A 27,455-nucleotide genomic window follows, 5' to 3' on the forward strand; every position below is an offset into this window, starting at 1 on the left:
ATCTCAAATCAAGTCACTACAAATACAAAATATTAATGATCGACCATGCGTATAACCACTTACAGTCTGTAACTTTGTAAACAGTATCTAATAATCTTGTATCAGAATCGGTAAGTTTTTCGATTAAAAAAATTGATGATTGTAATTTGTAAACAGTTTAATTGTTTGTTTTTAGTTGTTTGTATGTGGAAGATACTTTTACTTCTTCATGGGGTATCCAAAGCCCGATAAATAAGGTTACACGAGGCATCGTATTTCGGGCAATGTTTACGCACAACTTTCTGTATTTGGGCAGAATGCACGTGTACTCTGTCTGCTGCCCGCGGTCAGTGGTAACACTCACGTAAGGTAATACAGTACTAGTCTACCACTGTAGTAAATTTTCCAGATCTAGCAAAAAAAAAAAAAAAAAGTAATTTTCACTTTTTACACCCTAACTATTTCTATTTACTCAATCGACACTTTCACTTCTATAAAATAAAAAAAATGCCGGTTTGTTAACGCTTCATGTCCCTCCATTTCGATGACAATAAATCAATATCAAGAAATATGTACTCTAAATATATCGATCATATATAATTTGGAAATAACTTTTGTTTTAGTCATGACCTTATTATACGTTAATGTTAATATGTATCATTTACATTTACTTTATGACTTTAAACATTTGTAGTATTTCTAATGGATCATTTATACATCAAATCTTATTTTACATTTTAAGTAAGTTATACTAAAATAAAAATTCTAAATTCTACACAAAAGTATTATTTAGTTGACTACGATATTATATAACCATTTTTATAGCATAAATACAAAATCTTCTATCTATACATACAAGAAAATCTATATTATATCATCTTTTGTTAAAAAAATTTATATTGACTTTTAGATGATTTAATATTTATTTCTCTGATTTAAACTATGATTTCATATTTATTTCTCTACGCAAATAAACAAATTGAGTTGAATTTCAAGCATTAATTTGATTATTGATAATGTAATAAACATTACTTTGTTATTTATATATTTTATTTACTTATTATTATTAATTATAAATAATAATTAATTACGGCGTATTAATTTGTGATGTCGCGGATTATAAAATATATTTTTTTTGAGTAAACGAGGAAACCCTCATATGAACGAGCACATTAACTCTCCAAAAACCTCGGGTAATCATCAAGCGCCCCGAGCGCGAGACCTGGTACCGAGTAAATTACGCATTATGTGCACTCTCTTGTCACACTCCCCTTTTGAACAAAATAATAATTTTGAACAACGTACGTTTATCACACAATAACAATTGATATTTCCAATATACACGTTTTTACCGAAAGACATTTTGTTTACATTAAGTTTTTGTGACTAAACTACAAAGAAAAAAAGTAAAGAGTTAAAATTAAAAAGTTGACAAATTATTGAACCACATCAAAGAGAGCAAGCTACCTTGCTGTTCAGTTGTTTGTGGGGTTTATGCAGGGTTTCTCTCCTAAATTGCTAACAGATCCCCCTTTTGTCATCACATAATAATATAAATAAAGATAATGATAATGATTATGATCTAACGGTCAATAATGCCGCAACCTCAAACCCGTAGCGTTACCAAAACCCGTACCCGAACTCGCCGATTCACCGTCTGTCACCGTCACCCTAGTGAACCTGTAACCGGTTTCTGCGCATTATGTTTACACGACCGGCTCGCCGATCTAGACTCGTCTACTTCCGGTTCAGCTGAAGTTGAGAAAACAGTTGTATGCAGTCGTCCGAGTAGAGGTCACGGCGTCTATCCGGCGACGGTGCCGGAGCTCCGTCGGAGTAAATCTGTTGCTGCTGATAAATGTAATGTGGTAGATAGAGATGTTATGGATCAGCGAAGGAAATCGTGTGATGTTAGGGCTCGTAGTAGCTTATCGGATTTGTTTGTTACTGAATCGATGAAATTAGGGTTTTCAGATGTAAATGAAGATGAAGAAATTAGGGTTTTGGATGATGGTGGTGATGAAATTAGGGTTTCAGATGATTTCAGTGTTTCAGATGAAGGCGAAAAGAGAACAATGAAAGAAATGATCGAAATTGAGATCGAATTACAAAACAAACGGAAGAATTTTTGGGAATCAGCTTCTGTTTTTAGTCAGAAATTGCGAAAATGGAGACAAAAACAGAAGGAAAAGAAGGAATGTAGGCCAAAAATAGGACAATTAGGTCAATTTAGGGATAGTCAATGTCAATCTGAGGTGACAGATTATGGATTAGGTAGAAGATCATGTGATACAGAACCTCGGTTTTCGATTGATGCGAATCGATTATCAGTTGACGATCCGCGGTGTTCATTTGATGAGCATCGAGCTTCTTGGGATGGATATATGATTGCGAGATCGATTCCTAGGCTTACACCGATTGTAGACAACTCGATTTTAGCTCCTATTGATAGGGGGATGAATCCGATAAGTGAAGATGGTGTGAGTTCTGGTGGTTCAGGGCAGTCGAATTCGGATTACAGAGGGAGTAGTTCGAGTTCAATGAAAAGTTCGAGTACGAAAACGGTTGGATCAAGTGGTGAAGATGGGAATTTGGGTTCGAATGCTAGGGTTTCGCCTGCAAATGATGTTACTTTTGAAAGAACAAAGTTGGTTATTACCGAAAAGGAATTGAAAGATTGGCATTTGAATTCTGTTGTGAATGAAAACATTGAGAGTAACTCGAATGGGACGGTTTCGAGTAGTAAAACGAGTGCGATGAACGGGTATAAAAAGGCGATTCCAAGTAGGTGGAAAAAGGTGTGTAATTTATGGGGTCAGAAGCCTAAACTTGATGACAAAAAGAATGTACAAACTATAAATTCAAGTGCGAAACTTATTCGAAATGCGAGTATTGTGAATTCAAGAAACAGAAGTGATCAAAGTTGTAGAGATATGGTGTTGGATAGGAACAGAAGCAAGCGGTATTCGACTAGCGATATCAATAGCGGTTTGTTGAGGTTGTACTTGACACCATTTAGGAACACTAGAAGGAGCAAATCAGGTAAAAACAGGGGTCCATTTATGGTCAGCAATGGCTTCCAGCTGAACTAAAAAAGTTGGGTACTTTTGTAACTGTCCCAGAAGTAGCATAAATCTGTAGATCATATTGTTTTTGTTCTTGTATTGTGCACAAAAAGATGGCATAATTTGTACTTGTATTGTGCTTGGTGTTCTCTATTAGTTATGGGATATATACAAGTTTAAGTTTTAATGTATTATTGTTGTTAGAAGTGTAATACATAACTACATGTAGCATATTATCTTTAGGCTTCTTGCTATGCAAGTCATGTGATGATATTAATCTGCAGAATTATTGGTTTTGCACTTCTATGTTATGAAAAATGGGTAAACATTTTTTTGGCATAGGTTGTCCGAAAAACGTGAGTTACTCTTTTTACTCAGATGTATGCGGTTTAACTCGGTATCCGTGCCTGTTTCAGAGAATTTTTCTGCCCATTCTTAAGATGTTTAGCTAGAGAAGTTTGAACATAAAACTTGTTGTAAAGATTTCTATTTCTATATTGAATTTGAGTTTGGTAGATTTTGTTTTCTGTTGTGTGCAACTGTGCATGTTTAGCCTATTGTGAAATAGAATCTAAAAAAGAAAGCTAACTGTTTAATGGTGCATCTGTATTAAAATATTATTATTATTGATGGTACTAAAAAGATGTAAGTACTTGAAAAGTTGATGAATAATGAGCATGTGTTGATGTAGCCTCTGCACCAATTTTATACCCATGGTGGTATTTTATAAGGTTCCATGAGTACTTGTGATAATAATCTTATTATAATATTTTATCTTATGCAAATGTACCCATACCCTTCATCTCCCATGTTTTTGTGCCTTGTCATGTTGGACCATGTCCAGAATGTGTACTGGAAATCTGCCTTGAGCTGGGTACTGATTCGGACTAGTTCGTTGCTACTTTGGTAAATCTGTTTGGTTTGAACCTTCAAGGCATGAGTAGGCTGTAAATGCGTCAAAATGAGCTCGAGTTTGAGCTCGACGTAGCATAAGCTAAGTTTTAATTTGACAGCATTACTTGATTTAATTTGATTACATTACTTGATGAATTCCAGTACGGCTTGATTAATTAAGAACAAATTCAGATGTTTAATAACCAACTTTTTTTTTTGAACGACGATTTTTTGGCATCAGTAAATTATTTATTTCAACGACCCTCATCATTTGCACGTAACACACACGTTCGGACGGAAACCCGAACCCAATCGACGGTACCCGGGGAACACATCCATTCGGGCAGTGGTCCGGGTAGAGGTCCGTGAACGAATCGGATAAAACCTAAAACCTTCCTATAAGGTCAATATATACCACTATTATTGGTGTTCAATTGGTTTAAAGAAAATCATGTCATCCCTAAGGATCGAACCAATGACCTCTCCCTATCCCATGACACAAGACGTTTTGAAAACGTCTTCTATTAGAGTTTTCGTACAAATTCTAGGTAACGTTTTCTTTTCGCAAAGGTTTTGGTTTCTATCAGAGTTTTCGTTTATTTTTCCAAAAATAAATAAATAACCAACCTTTAAAAGTTATGCGGAGTAATGATTATCTATAACTTCTATTAAATCTCTAAAATGATGATGTCATCATTTTACAATTTAACTCTTCATTTTACTAAAACTTGTCATATATAAAAATATGGAAGATGTCATTAATCTTAATTAATTTAGAATTAAAATATAATTGTTTACTAAAAATCTATCTATAGTATCTAATAAATCTCTATAATGATTATGTCATAAATTATAATTGTTCAAGTTCAAACAAAATTCAAAAATAGAGAGAAAAATTCTAAGACTTACATGATAATATTATTTAAGTAATTAATTGTATTTAATATCAATATTAACATGTCAATTGTATAATGGATGAAGCATTATGTACAACTTTATGATATAACATCTCCATAACTATATGTACAATATTTGAAACATTATGTACAACCTTATGATAATACACTTTTATAATCATATGTACAAACTTTGTAACAAATTGTACAATCTTTTACAAAACACCTTATGACGAACATATGCACAAACTTTGAAGCATATTGTATAACCTTTATACAATAATTGTATTTTAATTTTTTAAATAATTTCAAGAGGCATTTGTTATTACTAATAATTATTATTAAAAATATAAATACTTCATTTTTAAGCATACTTTATTATTGTAATTATAACTATAACTATAACTATAATTATTATATTATTATTATTATTCAAATACAAGTTCTCTTTACGAGATTAATTACGTTATATATTTATGCGAAATACATGTCTTAATAAAATGTTGTAATGTAAGCTTTTATGACAAAGAAAATAATAATTGTAATGAATATTGGAAGAGAATGGTGGGAGAATAAATGTAGTTAATTTATCATGACTAAATCAAGTACATCAATATTATAAAAACAACGAGAAGTTTCTTAATATAAATCTGTGGTTCCACGGGTCATTAAAGTAAATACTTTTAACATCTACATTCTCTTAATACCTAAAACATATCATTAAACTGTTTCGTTTAAACAATTCCGTAATTTCACGAGTCATTTCACTGGTATACCTTTGGTATACTTTACAAGCTGATAATTCAACAAATTAATGGAGATTAAAGAGTTCGTGCCGGACACATGTCATAAGTTTTGGTATCAGAAGAATTGTTATATATATAAGATAAGATGATAAATTACGTGTTTAGATGTTCAATGGTTTCATTGGGTGATTGACGTCTCGCATTGATAGGCAAATGGGTCTAGTTTAAAATTTCAATAAAAAGATAAGATCACGGATATCGCCGCGTTTGTAACCCCACCCACCGTGAGGTGGCGCCACAAACGCCAGACAAACGCTCAGAGTGCGGCGTTTGTGGGCTGTCGTTGTCATCAAAAAACACAAAGGAGAGAGGGCGTGAGGGGTACGTGTCAGTTTGTGATTGGTCAATGGCTATATCCGTTAGCTTTGTTTTCTTTTCTTTTCTTCTATATAAACACATATATTCTTTTATTTTATTCACACGAACGAATCAAATTTACAAGATTTCAAGCAAGTGCACGAAAGGAGAAAAGAAAATCCGCGATCGAAACGTACATAATCAAATACGTGAAGATTTAACTGCGCATATTTGAAACCTACCAGCAAACTTTCGTTCTATGAATTAGTCATTATGAATGTTTTTTTTATTCATGTAACTTTTTTTAATTCATGTAATGTTTTTTTTTTATATTCATTTAATGCCTACTTTCTATTTTATGTAACGTTTTTTATTTATTTATGTAATGTTTTATATTATTTAACTAAATAAAAACAATTAAAAATTAAAAAAAAAATAGAAAATCAAAATTAACTTGCACGTCATGGATAACTTTTGATAAAAGCTCCCAATTACAACTACCACCTTTTCATGTCATGGTCCAGTCAGCGTCTTTCTTCAAAAAGTACACCATATCCACTCCACGTCACAATTACCAATATCATGATCTAAGAGGTAGAAGGTTTTTTTTTTTTTTTTTTTTTTTCTTTTCGGGCTATTCGAGAGGGCGAGTAATCAGACCTCATACTCTGATGTACGCAACTCGGCAATATTACTCCCTAGCTATTTTCAACCATTCTCTGACCATCACAAAATATTTATCCAAGACATAATTCGAATCTGAGACCTCTTGCAAAGAAATCAGGGCTCCAATCATTAGGCTAACTTGTAAATAGTTTCAATAGTAAGTTCAAATATATCCTGAGATCTTGACACTAGGATCATAGGAATTAGGATGTAGTTGGGTACGAACAGTTGTAACAATTAGATTACTAGATATGTTTTGATTTGATTTCTTTTTTGGAAAATGAAATAAAATATGGCACTATAGTTGCATTTTTGCAACTTTAAGGACACCAATTGCAACTAGATCAATAAAATATGGCACTATCTGTTTTGATTCATCCAAAATATCAATTACTCGTATCATGGACACCAATTGCAATTTGTTTGTACGATCGGGCACTATGCCCACTAGCACTTTTGAAACTTTAGGGATCACTTGTATAAAATATGGCAAATTGAAAATTAGGTTCTTGAATCCATTACACACCACATCCAGCTTCAGCCTCTCCTTCCATCCACGGTGGCTACAAAAATTAATAACGTGCATGTTTATAATCTTTGTTTCTTTTTGCTAACGTGAATAGGCCTGTATAAATGTGCTTTTAATTGTTTGTTGATTTACAAAGTTCTATCTTAAGGACGTTTTTTTGTTGTTTTGAATTCACTAGATCTGTTTTTTGTTTGCTCTTTCTGTAATTTGTGCAATTGGTATAATAAAGTCGATGCCTTACTTCATGAGTGAGTATTTAGGTTCCTTGTCTTCCAAAAATTTATTGGTTTCAGGAGGTGGTAAGGGATTATGCTGTTTCCATCTTTACATTAATCATATTTTCAATCTGTATTCGTATCTTGTATTTTTATCGTCTACTATTTTGTATCTTACGTGACTACCTCTTACGATCCTTTTCAGGTCTGAAGTAAACCCATTCATTCGCTTCAACTATTGATTCTTTTGTTACAAATTAAAAAAAAAAAAAAAAAATGATGGAAATCATCAACGATTCCGCTCGAAGACAATTAACACAAATGTTGTGTTCCTTAATCTTCTTTCATGTGTCCGAATACCTTTTAGCAATTGTTTATCATGGTAAATTTAAAGTAACCCTCGAGTCCGTCCTAATCAGCAAAGACTACATCTTAGCAATGGCGTTTTCGGTTCTAGAATACCTTATCGAACTATACTTTTTCCCGACGTTAAAGAAAAATAGCTCCATAAGCAACTTAGGACTTTTCATGGTGATTTTAGGCGAAACCATTAGAAAACTCGCTATTTGTACTGCTGGACGGGCTTTTACTCATGTTATTCGAAGATCACACGAGAATCATCATAAGTTAATCACTTATGGCGTATATGGAATCGTTCGTCATCCAGGGTACACTGGTTTCTTGATCTGGTGCGTAGGTATTCAAATAATGTTGTGTAATCCTGTGTCGAGTGTTGTATTTGCGATAATCGTTTGGGATTTCTTCTTTAACAGAATCGCGTACGAGGAGTTTTTCTTGAAACGGTTTTTTGGCTTGGAATACGAGGTTTACGCTCAAAGGGTTCCTTCGGGTATTCCTTTCGTGAAATGAATATATACTTGTAAATGTCGAACTTTATTGGGCTCACGCGATCTTGCGAACTAGAGGTAGAATAAAGTGTCTTGTTGCTCGACGTAACGTATGAAACTGTGTTCCGATGTTTCTTTGTGAAAACTTTAACAAATCCAGAAAGATTGAAGTTTGAACACAACAAGAACATATATCAAAATGCTTCCATTAATCGATAACCAGGCAAAGTCCAAAATTACAAAATAAAAAAAAATGATTAATCACCGATAGGTGATAATCAATCTCTCACAGACAAAGAATCCAAACAATCTGAACAAATGTGTCGGCTAGAACCATCACATCACAAACCCTAATCGACCGAATAAAAAACAGAAAAATAATGATAACTCTAAAATTAAATTTCTTCTTTTCACACTTATATCATGAAAAATAAAAATATATCAAATTATATACGTGTGTGTATTTTTTTAACCCCCCATAAGAAGTCAGAAGTGATCGCATAATAGATTATCTTGTTCACTTTCAAAGAATCAAACGCGACACTATTCAGAGATGATGGGCGTTAGAATACGCATACATCCTTATATACGTAGAATATTAGCTAGAAATTTCCTTATAAAGGTTTCTCGAACCATATCAATGAGAAAAAAAAAATCTTAGTAAATTACTTATACTCAACAAGCAAATCTAATCTAATTACGAGTATATATCAAAACATAAAATTGAAACGTTTGTGTGTTAAATCATATTGGTTTATTTGGTCTAAGACCGCTTTTATCGGTTGGAAACCAACCCCGTTGGATCCAATTTGGCAGGCAAGCAACGGGAGTACATGGCGTACCCGTTCGTTGGCGACCCGTGTTGCGGTGGCTTTTTTGCTTTCCAACGGCCCAAGCAACGGCCGTTGTTTGCTTTTTATCAATTTAATACGGAGTATTAGTTTAAAAATATTATTTTTATCTTTTTTTAATACTTACATAATTATATTTGACACATCACCACAATACTCTTAACCTACACCAAAAATCAACACCACCAATACTCCACACCAAAAACCAACACATCATAGCTAGCAAAAAAGTGCAAAAAGCAACTAACACGAATAATCAACACGAGTCGCCACTACAAGTGGTCTAATAGCTGTATGCCTGTATATGTTAATTGTAAATTTAATTACGTTGTCGTAATTCATTTAGTTTAAAGATAGTTTCTCCATAGAGTTTTCTTTTTTCTTTTTACTTTTTTTTTTTTTGTGTCCAAAATCACAGAATTGAATGCGTGTAGTTGGAAAGCGCAGCTAACACATTTTGAAACAGATAACATGTTGTCATGTTTATTTCTTTTATGCTACATCTTCAACCTATGTTGCTGGGTCAAGTCGAATATTGACGTTGAGGATCAACGTGGATATTTAAAGCTCCTATAATTATAAAATAAAATTCAACATTTTTTTTAATAAACAAGGAAATCCTCCTATATAAATCCAAGAATACCAAAACAAAAATCCAACAATACCAAAACAAGTACAAAATTCTTGTTATTGGCACGAATATGAATTCATATGGGTTCACTTTCTTCATGATCATTCTCTTTGTACTTATTCTCACTACTTATGCAGGAAGACCATATCCACCTCAAACTCGTAACTTGTTGCAAGGTAAAAAATTTCATTTTTGTGTACGTATAGCTAAGTTATAAGAATTTTTCAGCAATCTTTACAATGAGTCGTCTAAATTTGCAGTTTCGTGTTTTGTGATGATGTATCTTATTAGTGAAGTTGAATTCCTAGTACTGTTTTAAATGACATTTATTTGTCTCCAATTTTAATTAAATTTATTTATTGTATGTTTGCAGTTGCTCAACCTCCAAACGGCGGTCCTCCATGGGGTGGTTGTTGGGGGTGTTGGCGATAGGATCACAACTTTATGTATACTCGCTACATTCAATGAATCATACTTAGTATTGTGATTAGATATGTATCCAAATAAACTGCTAGTCTTTAATTTAGAGGTCTGCAAAATTATGTAATTTGTGTTTGTATAACTTGGTTACTAAAAGGACTATTTTGTAATTTCAGGTTTAATATATGGATTAAGGGTGTGTTAATAAAATAAAATTATTTAAGATTTTAATAATTCGAAATCTAAGTTATTCTAAGGTTTAAATTAACTTGATTATGAACGTAACTTGTTTGATAATCATTATTGATGAATATGAATGGTGTAAAATATCAATGTATTAACATCGTAATTTAATAAATAAAATAGAATAATATAATTGTTTAATAAGTATTCTTAAAACATCATATTGTTAACGTTTTAACATCATTGTCATTCAAATGTAGCAAAAAAAACACATACAGTTCAATATTCAATATTGAACAGCTTTTACTGTAGTGAAGACGCAATCAAACGCACCCTAGTATTAAGACCTAAATTTATACTCAATATGTACTAATATTAATGCCGGATTATTCAATGGGTCGAGTAATGGGCCAACTATATACACTTTCTATAAAAATACTTATTGTAAAGACTATTTCGGTAGTTGTTGATAAGCGAAAACATGTATATGTATTTCTTCAATCTTTCTTTTATTGTTACATTGACAATCAACTCAAACAAACAGTTCAGAAACATGAAGCCCACAAGTATGGTCAAGCTTGCGACTTCCTTTTATAGTACATGTATGTATCAGGTTAGCATAAACTTTGTGACTAGCGTTAGCGTTTATTTGCTCATATCTTCAAAAACTAGAGAATATAACATAAAAGATTAATCAGTTTAGCACGTCTATAGTTTTTGAAGATATGAGCAAATAAATTCTAATCACCAAATTAAACCACATAATATAATGCTAATTTAGTGCAAGAGCAGCGGGGAGGGGGTGTTTTACCGGTCATGCCCTCTGATTGGTCCGGTTTCCTCCAGGGTAGTAGTTGAGACGGGTTATGCAACTACGAGAGATAAACGCGTGAGTGATTTAATCCTCTGGATGATCCCAAAGTGATGTCCAAAAGAAATATAATGCTAATTTAGGAATTAAAGGATTTAAATTACGCGTTGTCTAAAGTAATATCGAATTTAACAAAATCAAATCTATTTTCCTATATTTCAAAATTTGAAAATCGGAACATATGATGTTACATACGTGTATGTATTTTCTAAGCCCCAATAAGTCAAAGGTGATGGGCGTTAGATCATCTTGACCAATTTCAAAGAGAAGACTATTTAGACCGGTTCATATAGCATCATTTATATGCCGTTATGCTTAGCTACTAGGAAGACGTCATAGGCACCATTCGGGGTGTGTGTATATATATATATATATATATATATATATATATATATATATATATATATATATATATATATATATAGGATCAAGAGGGAAGTAACCATTCGGGGGGAAGCGGGGGGAAGCAAAAACTTTTTTTTTTCTTTTTTTTGAAAAAACTTTGTTTACGAACATTATATATGAGATGAAAATATGAACATTTAGTAGAGACACTTTGTGATAAATGTTTTTATTTTGGCGGAAAAACGCTCGAAGAAGTAATATATAACAATTATCGTGTTTTTCGAGCGTATTTTGAGATTTTAGCTATTGGGGTTTAGATATTAGGGTTTAGATATTAGGGTTTATAGGGTTTAGATATTAGGGCTTAGAAATTTAGGGTTTAGGGTTTAGATTTAGGGTTTAGATTTAGGATTTAGATTGAGTTTTTAACACGAACGGTTTAGAGCTTAGGGTTTAGGGTTTTGGGTTTATGGAATAAACCCAAAACACCAAACCCTAAACCCTAAACTCTAAATCGGGCTAAATTTTACTTCACAAAACATGAAGAAAAAAAAAACGTTCATATTCTTCACGAACAATATTATCTTGAATGTTATTTTTGTCGATCGTTTTCCCGCCTAAATAATAACATTCATCACGAAGTATCTTTTCTAAATGTTCATATTTTTGTGTGATCTTGATGCCGGAAAAAAAAAAATTCAAAAAAACGAAAAAAAAAAATTTTTGCTTCCCCCGCTTTCCCCCGACTGGTTACTTCCCCATTGATCATGCCCCTATATATATATATATATATATATATATATATATATATATATATATATATATATATAAATTAATAATTCAAATTTTTTTGCTAACGTATGTAGTGACCCGAACTTTTCCATGTTTATATATATTAATTGAGATTGATATTTACATGATTAAATGTTTCCAACATGTTAAGCAATCAAACTTGTTAAGACTAGATTAATTGAAATATGTTTCATATAGACAATTGACCACCCAAGTTGACCGGTGATTCACGAACGTTAAAACTTGTAAAAACTATATGATGACATATATATGGATATATATATATATAGTTAACATGATACTATGATAAGTAAACATATCATTAAGTATATTAACAATAAACTACATATGTAAAAACAAGACTACTAACTTAATGATTTTTAAACGAGACATATATGTAACGATTATCGTTGTAAAGACATTTAATGTATATATATCATATTAAGAGATATTCATACATGATAATATCATGATAATATAATAATTTAAAATCTCATTTGATATTATAAAATTGGGTTAACAACATTTAACAAGATCGTTAACCTAAAGGTTTCAAAACAACACTTACATGTAACGACTAACGATGACTTAACGACTCAGTTAAAATGTATATACATGTAGTGTTTTAATATGTATTTATACACTTTTGAAAGACTTCAATACACTTATCAAAATACTTCTACTTAACAAAAATGCTTACAATTACATCCTCGTTCAGTTTCATCAACAATTCTACTCGTATGCACCCGTATTCGTACTCGTACAATACACAGCTTTTAGATGTATGTACTATTGGTATATACACTCCAATGATCAGCTCTTAGCAGCCCATGTGAGTCACCTAACACATGTGGGAACCATCATTTGGCAACTAGCATGAAATATCTCATAAAATTACAAAAATATGAGTAATCATTCATGACTTATTTACATGAAAACAAAATTACATATCCTTTATATCTAATCCATAAACCAACGACCAAAAACACCTACAAACACTTTCATTCTTCAATTTTCTTCATCTAATTGATCTCTCTCAAGTTCTATCTTCAAGTTCTAAGTGTTCTTCATAAATTCTACAAGTTCTAGTTACATAAAATCAAGAATACTTTCAAGTTTGCTAGCTCACTTCCAATCTTGTAAGGTGATCATCCAACCTCAAGAAATCTTTGTTTCTTACAGTAGGTTATCATTCTAATACAAGGTAATAATCATATTCAAACTTTGGTTCAATTTCTATAACTATAACAATCTTATTTCAAGTGATGATCTTACTTGAACTTGTTTTCGTGTCATGATTCTGCTTCAAGAACTTCGAGCCATCCAAGGATCCGTTGAAGCTAGATCCATTTTTCTCTTTTCCAGTAGGTTTATCCAAGGAACTTAAGGTAGTAATGATGTTCATAACATCATTCGATTCATACATATAAAGCTATCTTATTCGAAGGTTTAAACTTGTAATCACTAGAACATAGTTTAGTTAATTCTAAACTTGTTCGCAAACAAAAGTTAATCCTTCTAACTTGACTTTTAAAATCAACTAAACACATGTTCTATATCTATATGATATGCTAACTTAATGATTTAAAACCTGGAGACACGAAAAACACCGTAAAACCGGATTTACGCCGTCGTAGTAACACCGCGGGCTGTTTTGGGTTAGTTAATTAAAAACTATGATAAACTTTGATTTAAAAGTTGTTATTCTGAGAAAAATGATTTTTATTATGAACATGAAACTATATCCAAAAATTATGGTTAAACTCAAAGTGGAAGTATGTTTTCTAAAATGGTCATCTAGACGTCGTTCTTTCGACTGAAATGACTACTTTTACAAAAACGACTTGTAACTTATTTTTCCGACTATAAACCTATACTTTTTCTGTTTAGATTCATAAAATAGAGTTCAATATGAAACCATAGCAATTTGATTCACTCAAAACGGATTTAAAATGAAGAAGTTATGGGTAAAACAAGATTGGATAATTTTTCTCATTTTAGCTACGTGAAAATTGGTAACAAATCTATTCCAACCATAACTTAATCAACTTGTATTGTATATTATGTAATCTTGAGATACCATAGACACGTATACAATGTTTTGACCTATCATGTCGACACGTCTATATATATTTCGGAACAACCATAGACACTCTATATGTGAATGTTGGAGTTAGCTATACAGGGTTGAGGTTGATTCCAAAATATATAGAGTTTGAGTTGTGATCAATACTGAGATACGTATACACTGGGTCGTGGATTGATTCAAGATAATATTTATCGATTTATTTCTGTACATCTAACTGTGGACAACTAGTTGTAGGTTACTAACGAGGACAGCTGACTTAATAAACTTAAAACATCAAAATATATTAAAAGTGTTATAAATATATTTTGAACATACTTTGATATATATGTATATATTGTTATAGGTTCGTGAATCAACCAGTGGCCAAGTCTTACTTCCCGACGAAGTAAAAATCTGTGAAAGTGAGTTATAGTCCCACTTTTAAAATCTAATATTTTTGAGATGAGAATACATGCAGGTTTTATAAATGATTTACAAAATAGACACAAGTACGTGAAACTACATTCTATGGTTGAATTATCGAAATCGAATATGCCCCTTTTTATTAAGTCTGGTAATCTAAGAATTAGGGAACAGACACCCTAATTGACGCGAATCCTAAAGATAGATCTATTGGGCCTAACAAACCCCATCCAAAGTACCGGATGCTTTAGTACTTCGAAATTTATATCATATCCGAAGGGTGTCCCGGAATGATGGGGATATTCTTATATATGCATCTTGTTAATGTCGGTTACCAGGTGTTCACCATATGATTGATTTTTATCTCTATGTATGGGATGTGTATTGAAATATGAAATCTTGTGGTCTATTATTATGATTTGATATATATAGGTTAAACCTATAACTCACCAACATTTTTGTTGACGTTTTAAGCATGTTTATTCTCAGGTGATTATTAAGAGCTTCCGCTGTCGCATACTTAAATAAGGACGAGATTTGGAGTCCATGCTTGTATGATATTGTGTAAAAACTGCATTCAAGAAACTTATTTTGTTGTAACATATTTGTATTGTAAACCATTATGTAACAGTCGTGTGTAAACAGGATATTTTAGATTATCATTATTTGATAATCTACGTAAAGCTTTTTAAACCTTTATTGATGAAATAAAGGTTATGGTTTGTTTTAAAATGAATGCAGTCTTTGAAAAACGTCTCATATAGAGGTCAAAACCTCGCAACGAAATCAATTAATATGGAACGTTTTTAATCAATAAGAACGGGACATTTCAGTTGGTATCCGAGCGTTGGTCTTAGAGAACCAGAAAATTTGTATTAGTGTGTCTTATCGAGTTTGTTAGGATGCATTAGTGAGTCTGTGTAACATCCCGTGTTTTTCCGTTAAATTTAATTTTAACACCGTCTTTTTTTTTTAAAACAAAATCTTTCGTATTTAAATTAATAGTTTCCGTGAGTAACGTTCATTATATTCCCGCTATTTAATTTTGACATCACCCGTTTACTCGAGCGTTTTAAAAATATTCGTTTGGTTAATTCCCGCACCCGCTTTGAAACTTGAGGGACTAAACTTGCCAAGAGGGCAAAGAGATGACTAGGTCAACTAGTCAACCTTCACCCTCCTCCATTCAATCACCTCCACCTCTCTCTCTTTCTCTCTATCAAGAACACACACACAAACACCCAATTCAATCATTCATCATCTAAATTCAATCTTGGAAGCTCACAACAAATCCGATTACATTTTCGTGATCCTCTCTTCATCCTCTACATTTTGATACAAACTTCATCTCGTTTGGGTAACATTTCTAAAACTCTAGATTTCTTTAAATTCGTGTTTTTGACTTGAAATGGTGTTAGTTAGTGTCTATGGCTCGTGTATAACATGAATATATGTTTTGTTTGCTCGATTCGTTGTTTTGAGTAACTAGTTTGAACATTTGAAATGGGTTAGCTTAATCTTTGATTTTGGATGAGTTAATGTTGTTAAATTGTTAAAGTTCATGTTTTAATTGTGTTACTAGTATCACTAGCCTCGTTTTGATGCGTAGGTTGATTAAGGAAACTTCAAAAACATGAATATTGATTTTTGCGGATTTTGGTTAGGGTTTGATAGACTTAAAACGAGCTTTTGATGTTTCGAATGCCATGAAATGTTATTAGTAAGTGTTTAGTTGTAATGTATGCTTCATTACCTTCAAAACGGCATATCGTATGTGTAAATTGGATTCCTGAATCATAAAATACGTTTTACGAACTTGAAACTTTGAAAATAAACCTTTCTTGATCAATTGACGAGTTTTCGGTTATTGTAAATGATGTTTTTGATTAATGATATGTGGTTAGTTGTATTCCTTGTCGAAATAGCTTTCCGATGATATAAAATACATGTTCTAATTGTTTGCGGATCATAAAATGTGAATGTTTGTGTTTTGGTTCGTGCATACTTTGAAAACTGACCAGAATTCTCTGGCCAGGTAGTGGCGCGGCGCGCCACATCCCCGCGCGGCGCGCAGAATCGCCTGGCCAGATTCTGCTCACTTTGGCGCATTTCACGCGAAATGTTTGACTAGCTATCGACCTCCGATTCACATGAAACTTGTTCTAATATGCTTATATATGAATAAAAACCTCAGAAAAATAGTTCGGGACCGAACCCGAACGTGTTGACTTTTTCGTTGACTTTGACCAAGTTTGACTTTTAGTCAAACTTAACCAAACTTTTATACAATCATTCTAACATGCTTTTATACTTGTTTCTTGTATGAAGCTTGACAACGTGATTCACATGCTATACTTAATCGAGTCGTAACGAGCCATAGGACTAATTGAACACATTTCACCCGACCTTGTGTCGTAACCGGTTAATTGATACAACTTACTTGTTTAGGTCAAGGCTAAGCAACTTTCATGCATACGTTACTTTGTGAAGTACTTTTATACTCGTGCACTCGAGGTGAGATCATAGTCCCACCTTTTCAACAACTTTTTATACTTTAAACTGTGGGCTGAGAAACATATACTTTGTTACATTTGGTGCTACTTACTTTTATACTTTGAACACAAGTACAAGGAAAACAAACATTCCACAGCGAGTTAGAACAAAAATCCTCAATTCGATTATCATTAGTTACACTTGCAGGGTGTAAGCGAGAAATTATATTGTGTGGCCATACGGGTTTGACAAACCCTCACTACGGACGGTTCGCTACCGTCTACGGGTGAAATATATTTTTGAGAAACAGTGTATGTTCTAACACTATAGTGATGGGGTTCAATGGAAGGAAACGTTAAGTCTTGATAATTGGGTGCTCGCGAACAATACTTTTGGAATGCAAACGATTTTGATAATCAACTATGGGAATACTAAATCTTGTGGTTCAAAAACAACGTTTACAAATACATCTATGATTTCACCAACGTTTTTCGTTGACAGTTTTCTATATGTTTCTCAGGTTCATACTTGGCTATTTGATACATGCTTCCGCGTACACTCATACTTGCTTGGAGTCGAGCATACATGCATACACTCTGATTTCTTGCTTGGGGTCAAGCATACTTACATACATACGCTAGGGATAGCACTTTTGGATTCAAACTTTTGTTTACATACTTACGCTATTTATAGCAACGGTGTTTTTCAACTTATATCATGTCGCAAGTTATTTCATTTATACTTTATGACTTTTGTAAACTTACACTTGTTGTCGAACGGTTTTGTAAACTAAACTTGCAAGTCTTGTACCTTTCAAATGAATGCGACATAATTTTGGTCAAACGAGTCTCATATAGGGACTACGACCACGCAACGGGACCTAAGTTAACGACGCCGTCAATAACGGTTTTGGTCGGGTCGTTACAGATGGTATCAGAGCGTTGGTTGTAGGGAACTAGGACGTGCATTAGTGTGTCTAACAGAGTCGTTAGGACGCATTAGTGAGTCTAGACTACAACCGGATAGTTAGCATTTGCATTCTGACATACATTTGCTATAGATAGCACTTACTTGACTACTTGTGCATTATACTTGAATCATTCTTAGGCAAACTTTTTAATGGTACCCAACCTTCATCGTACGAACTCGTATTCCGCCACTTTTTGGTAACACACGTAAATTCATGATTCATACACGTATGGATGACGACGACTTCATTAGTCACACTTGTTCGGGAACTCTGTCTCCCGGATTGTTATTTGCCACCGTTTCAATTTACTATCGGTTTCCCACTGGTGTTTCTTACTATCTACTTTTTGGTGTTACTACCATCACTACTCTAGGTGAGTATCGTCATCACCATTTATCGCTACGGTTGCGTGCTACTCGTTATCATGACTCGTTACTCTTTTCATACCTGAATACCTTATTGTCTGACTCGAACCACATTGACGTGAACAATCATTTATACACTTCCCTCGGGGAACGCTTCCTTAGAGTTGCAGAAATTCTTTCGATTTAATACGAGTCACGTTTGAGACGTCGTTACATTTTGTTCATTTTAGATTTTCGCGATGACACGAACTTGAATCTATAGAGTGATGTGGGAATGGAGGTATGAGTTAGCGTAATATAACGACACTCGATCAACGTGGTTATATTACGGTAAGACATACCAAAGTTCTAGTGACGCGTGATGGTGGTTAGACTCGATCAACCTAAACACCACCATGTGCCATGTACATGACTTCATCTTTTCAGGTTTGGACATCCGAAAACTCCGAGAATATTTATAACAACCATACCGGGGACACACCTTCAATTATTGTCAAATTATATTTATGCTTCCGAATGAATTGCCGATTCCATTCGATTTCAACCGTATGTCACACGGGTATACTAGCTCGTCCTCGCACAGTCTTATTGACTAACTACAACTTACTCGTTATGCTCACATCGGGGCGGAAACTTCTTTTGCATCACCCTCGTACTTCCGGTTCAGGAGGTCCTTATTCTAAATTCCCAATGGAGAGAGACTCTCCACGTTATACTAGTATTCACCTCGAGGGTGAATAGTTCCGACGAACGTTTTTCTGTCAGAAACCGAGGAGAACTTGCCCCGACGAACGTTTTTGGAAACCGATAAATCTTCCGCGACGCGAATTTTCTTGAGAAACTTGTCCTAGCTAACGTTTTCAATTCCTAGCAAACTTGTTCAATATGCCTTAGGGAAATATACCCCGTTTCGGATCGAGATCCTCGTTTCACTTCTAGATTTTGGAGTGCCTTACAAAAAGCCTCGGGACCGCGTTTAGACATGAGTACCGCGTACCTTCCGCAACCCGACGGACCGAACAAACATGCGATTTAAACCTTGGAAACCATAATACGAATTTGTATTACTAACTTCAAATTTACTTGAGAAAAGTAATTTCCTTTAGCTTAATCCTCGTACTACAATGATTTTCATTCGAGTTTTAACGTCACACCTTTTGAAACCACATGTGACCGGAAACATCATCCTCCTTTTTGTCGAAACCAAGTAAACGATGATCAATTCACCGGGGCCGAGCTTATTCATGAGCAATCGAGAGGATTTATTCATATTCAGGTAAAACCCTACGCGACTCGTAATCACCAAGAGCTACGCCGATGTTAGACGTAAACATTTCAAATTCCACGTGGGAAAACCGCGTCACGTTAAGAGTCGCACCTTGGAAAGGTGCAATCCGTTTCGGGAAAACGTAGGAAGCTAAATCCGCGATATTTTGATCCTTTAAATTCTTGGGGTGTTTTGGACCCGTCGCTAGCCGTTTAGACTTTTTCGACTCATTTTGGGTCTCCGTTTATCCTACATTCGATGTATCAACTCAAAGACGTGTTTTGCGAAACGAGAACTTGTTATCTCCTTTGATGAACTCACTATCGACGATAACCCTCACTTCCTAGGAGGACCGGTTGAAACCATGAATCATGGAAGCCAAACCTTAAAACAACACATGATCCCGACCGTCAAAATTCGTTGAAATACCTTAGAACGTACTTCTCCCTCATTCGTAGAATTGGCAACACAAGATCTCGAGGAAGATTCAACGACTACTACTTCCAACTAAATTTCGGGACGAAATTTCTTTTGAGGTGTGGATAATGTAACATCCCGTGTTTTTCCGTTAAATTTAATTTTAACACCGTCTTTTTTTTTTTTAAACAAAATCTTTCGTATTTAAATTAATAGTTTCCGTGAGTAACGTTCATTATATTCCCGCTATTTAATTTTGACATCACCCGTTTACTCGAGCGTTTTAAAAATATTCGTTTGGTTAATTCCCGCACCCGCTTTGAAACTTGAGGGACTAAACTTGCCAAGAGGGCAAAGAGATGACTAGGTCAACTAGTCAACCTTCACCCTCCTCCATTCAATCACCTCCACCTCTCTCTCTTTCTCTCTATCAAGAACACACACACAAACACCCAATTCAATCATTCATCATCTAAATTCAATCTTGGAAGCTCACAACAAATCCGATTACATTTTCGTGATCCTCTCTTCATCCTCTACATTTTGATACAAACTTCATCTCGTTTGGGTAACATTTCTAAAACTCTAGATTTCTTTAAATTCGTGTTTTTGACTTGAAATGGTGTTAGTTAGTGTCTATGGCTCGTGTATAACATGAATATATGTTTTGTTTGCTCGATTCGTTGTTTTGAGTAACTAGTTTGAACATTTGAAATGGGTTAGCTTAATCTTTGATTTTGGATGAGTTAATGTTGTTAAATTGTTAAAGTTCATGTTTTAATTGTGTTACTAGTATCACTAGCCTCGTTTTGATGCGTAGGTTGATTAAGGAAACTTCAAAAACATGAATATTGATTTTTGCGGATTTTGGTTAGGGTTTGATAGACTTAAAACGAGCTTTTGATGTTTCGAATGCCATGAAATGTTATTAGTAAGTGTTTAGTTGTAATGTATGCTTCATTACCTTCAAAACGGCATATCGTATGTGTAAATTGGATTCCCGAATCATAAAATACGTTTTACGAACTTGAAACTTTGAAAATAAACCTTTCTTGATCAATTGACGAGTTTTCGGTTATTGTAAATGATGTTTTTGATTAATGATATGTGGTTAGTTGTATTCCTTGTCGAAATAGCTTTCCGATGATATAAAATACATGTTCTAATTGTTTGCGGATCATAAAATGTGAATGTTTGTGTTTTGGTTCGTGCATACTTTGAAAACTGACCAGAATTCTCTGGCCAGGTAGTGGCGCGGCACGCCACATCCCCGCGCGGCGCGCAGAATCGCCTGGCCAGATTCTGCTCACTTTGGCGCATTTCACGCGAAATGTTTGACTAGCTATCGACCTCCGATTCACATGAAACTTGTTCTAATATGCTTATATATGAATAAAAACCTCAGAAAAATAGTTCGGGACCGAACCCGAACGTGTTGACTTTTTCGTTGACTTTGACCAAGTTTGACTTTTAGTCAAACTTAACCAAACTTTTATACAATCATTCTAACATGCTTTTATACTTGTTTCTTGTATGAAGCTTGACAACGTGATTCACATGCTATACTTAATCGAGTCGTAACGAGCCATAGGACTAATTGAACACATTTCACCCGACCTTGTATCGTAACTGGTTAATTGATACAACTTACTTGTTTAGGTCAAGGCTAAGCAACTTTCATGCATACGTTACTTTGTGAAGTACTTTTATACTCGTGCACTCGAGGTGAGATCATAGTCCCACCTTTTCAACAACTTTTTATACTTTAAACTGTGGGCTGAGAAACATTTACTTTGTTACATTTGGTGCTACTTACTTTTATACTTTGAACACAAGTACAAGGAAAACAAACATTCCACAGCGAGTTAGAACAAAAATCCTCAATTCGATTATCATTAGTTACACTTGCAGGGTGTAAGCGAGAACTTATATTGTGTGGCCATACGGGTTTGACAAACCCTCACTACGGACGGTTCGCTACCGTCTACGGGTGAAATATATTTTTGAGAAACAGTGTATGTTCTAACACTATAGTGATGGGGTTCAATGGAAGGAAACGTTAAGTCTTGATAATTGGGTGCTCGCGAACAATACTTTTGGAATGCAAACGATTTTGATAATCAACTATGGGAATACTAAATCTTGTGGTTCAAAAACAACGTTTACAAATACATCTATGATTTCACCAACGTTTTTCGTTGACAGTTTTCTATATGTTTCTCAGGTTCATACTTGGCTATTTGATACATGCTTCCGCGTACACTCATACTTGCTTGGAGTCGAGCATACATGCATACACTCTGATTTCTTGCTTGGGGTCAAGCATACTTACATACATACGCTAGGGATAGCACTTTTGGATTCAAACTTTTGTTTACATACTTACGCTATTTATAGCAACGGTGTTTTTCAACTTATATCATGTCGCAAGTTATTTCATTTATACTTTATGACTTTTGTAAACTTACACTTGTTGTCGAACGGTTTTGTAAACTAAACTTGCAAGTCTTGTACCTTTCAAATGAATGCGACATAATTTTGGTCAAACGAGTCTCATATAGGGACTACGACCACGCAACGGGACCTAAGTTAACGACGCCGTCAATAACGGTTTTGGTCGGGTCGTTACAGTCTGGACTTCGACCGTGTTTTCTTTAAAAATGATTGCTTAACATTTTTGTTGGAAACTATATATTATTAACATATATATATTATGTGATATATTAATCTCTTAACATGTTTGATATTGTGTGATAGATGTCTACCTCTAGCACAAATCCCATTGACTCACCTAATAATAACGAAGAGTCGAATATATATTGGACTGATTCACAAATTCCCGAAGAGGAACCGGAAGAAGAATCAGAACCGGAAGAAGAATCAGAACCGGAAGAGGACGAACCGGAGGAGGAAATAGAACCGGTGGGGGAAATAATAAAACGGTTAAGTAAAAAAAATCCTCAACCAACCGACCAAGGTTAATTATGGTCAATGGTGTTTCCGCCAAGGAAGCAAAATATTGGGAGGATTACCAATTCTCCGATGAATCGGATTCCGACGAGAATTCCGATGATGTTATAGAAATTACCCCAACTGAATTTAAAAAAAGGAAAAGAAAATAATAAGGGAAAGGGCATAAAAATAGAGAAATCTAATTCCAACCCCGATGAACTTTATATGTATCGTCAACCCCCGAAGTCCTTAAGTTGTAACAATGACCCGGGAATCTCTAAACCACCAGGTTTTTCTAAACCGTTGTGGAAAACGACAACTAGTATTAGGGGAACATCATATATCCCTAGAAACTTGGCAAAACGAACCAAAACCGAAGAAGAAGAAGAAACAAGCGAGTCGGAATAAGATACTTGTATTCATGTGGTGTAATATATGTAATATAGTGTGCTTATACTTTATGATATATGTAAAAATTGCTTGTATTAATAAGTATTTTTTTTATGAATCTAACTCTTGTCTATTTTACAGTATAAAAACACAAAATGGATAGACAACCCAATATTTTAAGAGACCTACCCGGAGACATGATTGATGAAATCTTGTCTAGAGTCGGTCAGAATTCTTCGGCATAACTATTTACGGCGAAATCAGTTTGTAAGACATTCGAAGAACGTTCCAAGAATGCCTTGGTTTATAAAAGGCTTTCGTTCGAAAGATGGGGGATATCACATTGGGAAATCCATAAGTTACGATGTGTTTACTTTGACGCATATATTGCGGGGAACCCAAATGCTATTTTACGCAATGGGTTAAGAAATTATTTTGACTCAATATATCCGAATATTGGACTTCCTGATTTAGAAAAAGCGGCTAACATGCAACATAAAGAAGCATGTTATGCTTACGGATTAGTAATGTTCGCTTCTCACCAAAGTGAGAACAAGAACATCGGGCTATAACTATTAAACAAAACGTTCCCACAAGTGACGGAGTCGGTAATTGGGGTAAGAAATGAGGTTTTTAGGTTATTACGAGACTGTTGGTCATTACGTAACCCTCGTCCCTTTGACGATGTTACAACACGCTGTCTTATCAACGGCCATAACGGTTATGTTCCACAAGACCAAGGATGGGAAGTAATCCTAGTAAAACCAGAATGCATGACTTGTTTCTGGACGTATGAATTACGTGTCTTTATTGCCATTGCTGAACGACTTGTGTACTAGCTAGAATTATCTTCACAACCATCTTGTATCAAATTTATTGTGTGCTATATTTCATGCTATATGTAAAATAAGCGGTATTGTAAGTTTGTAAAATATTGTGTAAAAGTTTGAACGCAAAATATTATTATAATCAGTTTTTCATATAGAATTGTAGTAGTTGAATTGTATATTAGCTACTAAGTATAAATTTAACGGGTAGGTACTACCCGAATTTAAACTTATAAAACGCTAATATGAAGAAAAAGCTTTTATAAATGAGTTCATATTATGCTACGAAATACTATTAACTACTCTTAATATTCTGTATGATTAACTTGTTCCATTTGACTTTTTGAAGGAAATGGCACCGACTACTCGACACACCGTGAATATGAATGAAGAGGAATTCCGTACTTTTCTAGCTTCAAACATAGCCGCAGTACAGGCTGCACTACATACCAACAATAACCTTGGATCTAGCGGTACAGGAAATCGTGTAGGATGCACCTACAAAGAATTCACTGCCTGCAAACCTTTGGAATTTGATGGAATCGAAGGACCGATCGGATTGAAACGGTGGACCGAGAAGGTCGAATCGGTGTTTGCCATAAGTAAGTGTACTGAAGAGGACAAAGTGAAGTACGCTACGCATACCTTCACAGGTTCTGCGTTAACATGGTGGAATACCTATCTAGAACAAGTGGGACAAGATGATGCGTACGCACTACCGTGGTCAGCATTCAAGCACTTGATGAACGAGAAGTACCGTCCCAGAACCGAGGTCAATAAGCTCAAGACAGAACTTAGAGGGTTACGAACCCAAGGATTTGATATTACCACGTATGAAAGACGATTCACAGAATTGTGCCTATTGTGTCCGGGAGCGTTCGAAGATGAGGAAGAAAAGATCGACGCGTTTGTGAAAGGATTACCGGAAAGAATCCAAGAAGATATAAGTTCACACGAGCCCGCCTCCATACAACAGGCATGTAGAATGGCTCACAAACTAGTGAACCAGATTGAGGAAAGAATTAAAGAACAGACGGCTGAAGAGGCCAATGTGAAGCAAGTCAAAAGAAAGTGGGAGGAAAACGGTGATAAGAATCACCAATACAACAACAACAGCAATTACAATAATAATCGCAACAATTATCCCAACAATCGCAACATTAATCGCAACTACAACAAACGGCCCAACAAAAACAACAACAACAACAACAACAACAACTACAACAATCATCCCAACAACAATAACAACCGCAACAACAACAACAATCAGAAGCAGCTATGCCAAAGGTGTGAAAAGTATCACTCGGGATTCTGCACCAAATTTTGCAACAAGTGTAAAAGAAATGGTCATAGTGCGGTGAAGTGTGAGGTCTACGGACCAGGGGTTAACAGAACGAAAGGAACAAATGGTGTCGGAATGAGTAATGGGGGAGCAAGTAGTGTTGGAGCAAGTTATGCCAATGTAGTTTGTTATAAATGTGGAAAATCGGGCCACATTATTAGAAATTGCCCGAACCAGGAGAACACGAATGGACAAGGCCGCGGAAGAGTTTTCAATATTAATGCGGCAGAGGCACAGGAAGACCCGGAGCTTGTTACGGGTACGTTTCTTATTGACAATAAATATGCTTACGTTTTATTTGATTCGGGTGCGGATAGAAGCTATATGAGTAGAGATTTTTGTGCTAAATTAAGTTGTCCATTGACGCCTTTGGATAGTAAATTTTTACTCGAATTAGAAAATAGTAAATTAATTTCAGCAGATAATATATGTCGGAATCGAGAAATTAAACTGGTTAGCGAAACATTTAAGATTGATTTGATACCAGTAGAGTTAGGGAGTTTTGATGTGATAATCGGTATGGACTGGTTGAAAGAAGTGAAAGCAGAGATTGTTTGTTACAAAAATGCAATTCGCATTATACGAGAAAAAGGAAAACCCTTAATGGTGTACGGAGAAAAGGGCAACACGAAGCTACATCTTATTAGTAATTTGAAGGCACAAAAACTAATAAGAAAAGGTTGCTATGCTGTTCTAGCACACGTTGAGAAAGTATAAACTGAAGAAAAGAGCATCAATGATGTTCCTATTGCAAAAGAATTTCCCGATGTATTTCCGAAAGAATTACCGGGATTACCCCCACATCGATCATTTGAATTTCAAATAGATCTTGTACCAGGAGCTGCACCAATAGCTCGTGCTCCTTACAGACTCGCACCCAGCGTGATGAAAGAACTGCAAAGCCAATTACAAGAACTTTTAGAGCGTGGTTTCATTCGACCAAGCACATCACCGTGGGGAGCTCCTGTTTTGTTTGTCAAGAAGAAAGATGGTACATTCAGGTTGTGTATCGACTACCGAGAGTTGAACAAACTTACCATCAAGAACCGCTACCCACTACCGAGAATCGACGACTTATTTGATCAACTACAAGGCTCGTCTGTTTATTCAAAGATTGACTTACGTTCCGGGTATCATCAAATGCGGGTGAAAGAAGATGATATTCCAAAGACTGCTTTCAGAACACGTTACGGTCATTACGAGTTTATGGTCATGCCCTTTGGATTGACTAACGCACCAGCTGTGTTCATGGACCTTATGAACCGAGTGTGTGGGCCATATCTTGAAAAGTTTGTCATTGTTTTCATCGATGACATACTTATTTACTCAAAGAATGATCAAGAGCACGAAGAACATTTGAGAAAAGTGCTAGAAGTATTGAGGAAAGAAAAACTGTACGCTAAGTTTTCAAAGTGTGCATTTTGGTTGGAAGAAGTTCAATTCCTCGGTCACATAGTGAACAAAGAAGGTATCCAGGTGGACCCGGCAAAGATCGAAACCGTTGAAAAGTGGGAAACCCCAAAAACTCCGAAGCATATACGTCAATTTTTAGGATTGGCTGGTTACTACAGAAGATTCATCCAAGATTTCTCCAAAATAGCAAAACCCTTGACTGCATTAACGCATAAAGGGAAGAAATTTGAATGGAAGGAT

At 34.7% G+C, this 27,455-nt stretch overlaps 2 protein-coding genes across 2 annotated transcripts; both read left to right on the forward strand.

Moving 5' to 3' along the window:
* Positions 1–1,540: 1,540 nt before the first annotated feature.
* On the forward strand, positions 1,541–3,203 carry LOC139874446 (protein OCTOPUS-like). The gene has a single exon (XM_071861878.1). It carries the CDS (start codon positions 1,575–1,577, stop codon positions 3,069–3,071), a length of 1,497 nt encoding a protein of 498 aa, XP_071717979.1. The 5' UTR covers positions 1,541–1,574; the 3' UTR covers positions 3,072–3,203.
* Positions 3,204–7,623: 4,420 nt separating this feature from the next.
* On the forward strand, positions 7,624–8,217 carry LOC139877858 (protein-S-isoprenylcysteine O-methyltransferase B-like). The gene has a single exon (XM_071865261.1). It carries the CDS (start codon positions 7,624–7,626, stop codon positions 8,215–8,217), a length of 594 nt encoding a protein of 197 aa, XP_071721362.1.
* The last annotated feature ends 19,238 nt before the right edge of the window (positions 8,218–27,455 follow it).

This window comes from Rutidosis leptorrhynchoides, chromosome 11 (genome assembly GCF_046630445.1).
Source record: "Rutidosis leptorrhynchoides isolate AG116_Rl617_1_P2 chromosome 11, CSIRO_AGI_Rlap_v1, whole genome shotgun sequence".
Taxonomy (NCBI): domain Eukaryota; kingdom Viridiplantae; phylum Streptophyta; class Magnoliopsida; order Asterales; family Asteraceae; genus Rutidosis; species Rutidosis leptorrhynchoides.

Excerpts from the sequence above, each read along its gene's own strand:
- LOC139874446 (XM_071861878.1), top strand. The coding sequence starts at position 1,575 with ATGCCGCAACCTCAAACCCGTAGCGTTACCAAAACCCGTACCCGAACT.
- LOC139877858 (XM_071865261.1), top strand. The coding sequence starts at position 7,624 with ATGATGGAAATCATCAACGATTCCGCTCGAAGACAATTAACACAAATG.